Below are 2,751 nucleotides of genomic sequence, written 5' to 3'. Positions count from 1 at the left end.
GTACTCCCTAGATGAATTGAGAACCCACTCTTATGAGCTTCCTTCAAGATACTTTGTCGCAGGTCTCCAACATTAGGCACAATAATCCGGTTCTTGAACCTCCATAAACCATCCTAACCTTCTGACACTCTCCACTGTTTTCCCTGTTCAACTGTTGGTAATACCTTACGTAATGCTTCACTGTCTCGATGAGCCTTCAAAAGTTCTGATTTAAAATCACTTGAAATCTGCAACTGACTCAAACACAAAATTCCAGATTCTTCTCTAATTCCCAAATTCAAACCTTGAAATGCCTTCAGTAACTCTTCCTCCTGTAGCATCATCCAAGCTGCATATAAATATTTTCGACTCAAGGCATCCGCCACAACGTTCACTTTTCCTGGATGATAATTCAATTCAAAATCATAATCTTTCAGAAGCTCCATCCACCTCCTCTTATGCATATTCAACTCTTTCTGCTCAAAAAGATACTTCAAACTCTTATGGTCTGAGAAGACATGAAACTTAACGCCATAGAGATAGTGCCTCCAAATCTTTAAAGCAAACACAATAACAGCAAGTTCTAAATCATGTGTCGGGTAGTTTATCTCATGCGGCCTTAACTGCCGTGAGGCATATGCTACAACATTCTGGTGCTGCATCAGAACACACCCCAAACCCTTCAGAGATGTATTACAGTACACTTCAAACGGTTCACTTGGTTCAGGCAATACTAACATGGGTGCAGTAGTCAATCTGTGCTTCAATGCTTGGAAGCTCTCTTCACACTCCGGAGTCCAGATAAAAGACGTATCCTTCCTAGTCAACTTAGTTAAAGGTAAGGCGAGCTGTGAAAATCCCTTAATGAATCGTCGATAATACCCTGCCAAACCTAGGAAACTCCTGATCTCTGTCACTGAAGATGGTTGCTCCCAATTCATCACTGCTTCCACCTTAATAGGATCCACAGCTATTCCTTGCTTACTCACCACGTGGCCGAGAAACTTCACCTCACTCTTCCAGAACTCGCATTTAGATAACTTAGCGTACAACTTCGTGTCTCTCAGAATTTGCAGCACAGTTCGCAAGTGTTCAGCATGTTCCTCTTCAGACTTAGAATAAACAAGAATGTCATCAATAAAGACAATAACAAACTTGTCCAAATACGGTCGGAAAATCCTGTTCATATAATCCATAAATACTGCAGGGGCATTAGTTAACCCGAAAGACATCACTGTATACTCATAATGACCATAACGGGTCCTGAAAGCGGTTTTCGGAATATCCTCGTCTCTAACCCTTATCTGATGATAACCGGATCGCAGATCAATCTTAGAAAACACACCGGCACCCTGTAACTGATCCATTAGATCATCGATTCTAGGCAACAGATATTTATTCTTCACAGTGATTTTATTCAACTGCCGATAGTCGACACATAACTGCATACTCCCATCCTTCTTCTTTACCAGTAACACTGGCGCTCCCCACGGAGAAACACTTAGTCGGATAAAATGCTTACCCAATAAATCTTCCAGCTGAGCTTTCAATTCGACCATTTCTAAAGGTGACATCCTGTAAGGAGTAATCGAAATCGGACCGGCCCCAGGCATCAACTCAATTGCGAATTCAACTTCCCAGTTAGGTGGAAATTCATTAATATCATCCGGAAACACGTCTGGAAATTCACATACAACCGGAATCTACTTTAAACTCTGATCATCACCTGATACTCCCGCACTTAATAACATAATACCCTGACATTCAGTTCCTGAACAGTTTACTATCATAGAATTCAAATAGTAACTATTCACCACAACCGGTGCTTCTGACCCTTCCGGCATAAACTGTACTGACTTCTTAGAACAATCAAGAAAAACATGATTCTTGGATAACCAATCCAATCCCAAAATGAGATCAAAACCAGTCATAGGCAAACAAACCAAATCATGCACAAATTCACGTTGCTGTACTCGAAAGGGAACTCGTGGACATCCTATCCTAGTCACCATAGCTTTCATGAGTAGCATTATATACTTTTAAATCATAACCTAAAACCACCATTCTCAATCCTAATTCATGGGCCTTTTCAAATGCAATAAATGAATGATTTGCTCCTGAATCAAATAAAGCATTTAAGATTTTACCAGCCATTTCACAATTACCTCTAATCAGTGTCTCAGATCCCTCAGCACCTATGGTAGAAGTGGTGTATACTCTCCCTGGCTGCTGCACCCTACCAGTCTCATACTTCTTCTTCTTCGGGCAATTACTGGCTATATGCCCGGGCTGTCCACAGGAATAGCATACTCCAAGTCCTAATCTGCACGGAACTCCAGGATGATGCTTTCCGCACTTCTGACAATTCAGATCCTGCTGTGGCTGCTTCCCAAACCTTCTTCCCTGATTAACATTGGTATTCAGCCTTCTGTAATTATCTTGACCCTGAGTCTGCTGTGGAACAGAGCCTCCACGCTTGAAATTCCTACCTCTCAGAGCAAAGTTCCTTCCTGAAGGTCTCTGAAAAGGCAGCCTCAAACTTTCTTTCTCTGCTGCTGCCTTCCTCACACAATCTTCAGCCACTCTACTCTTATTCACCAATTCAGAAAACACCCTGATCTTTATTGGGGCAACAAAACTCAGAATATCACTCCGAAGGCCTCCCTCATACTTAATACACTTCCATTCAGCAAAATCTTCTGGTGCCCCTTGATAGATACGAGAAAAGCGACACAACTCCTCAAACTTACTAGTATACTCAGCAACAGTCAT

General features: G+C 41.8%; 1 protein-coding gene across 1 annotated transcript; it reads right to left on the bottom strand.

The window, feature by feature from the left end:
• Positions 1-1,980: 1,980 nt before the first annotated feature.
• Positions 1,981-2,751, bottom strand: LOC130980658 (uncharacterized). The gene has a single exon (XM_057904318.1). It carries the CDS (start codon positions 2,749-2,751, stop codon positions 1,981-1,983), a length of 771 nt encoding a protein of 256 aa, XP_057760301.1.

The sequence above is a fragment of the Arachis stenosperma genome, chromosome 5, assembly GCF_014773155.1.
Source record: "Arachis stenosperma cultivar V10309 chromosome 5, arast.V10309.gnm1.PFL2, whole genome shotgun sequence".
Taxonomy (NCBI): Eukaryota; Viridiplantae; Streptophyta; class Magnoliopsida; order Fabales; family Fabaceae; genus Arachis; species Arachis stenosperma.
This window is presented reverse-complemented; position numbering and strand designations above follow the sequence as displayed.

Coding starts and splice junctions, on each gene's coding strand:
- LOC130980658 (XM_057904318.1), bottom strand. CDS start 2,751: ATGACTGTTGCTGAGTATACTAGTAAGTTTGAGGAGTTGTGTCGCTTT.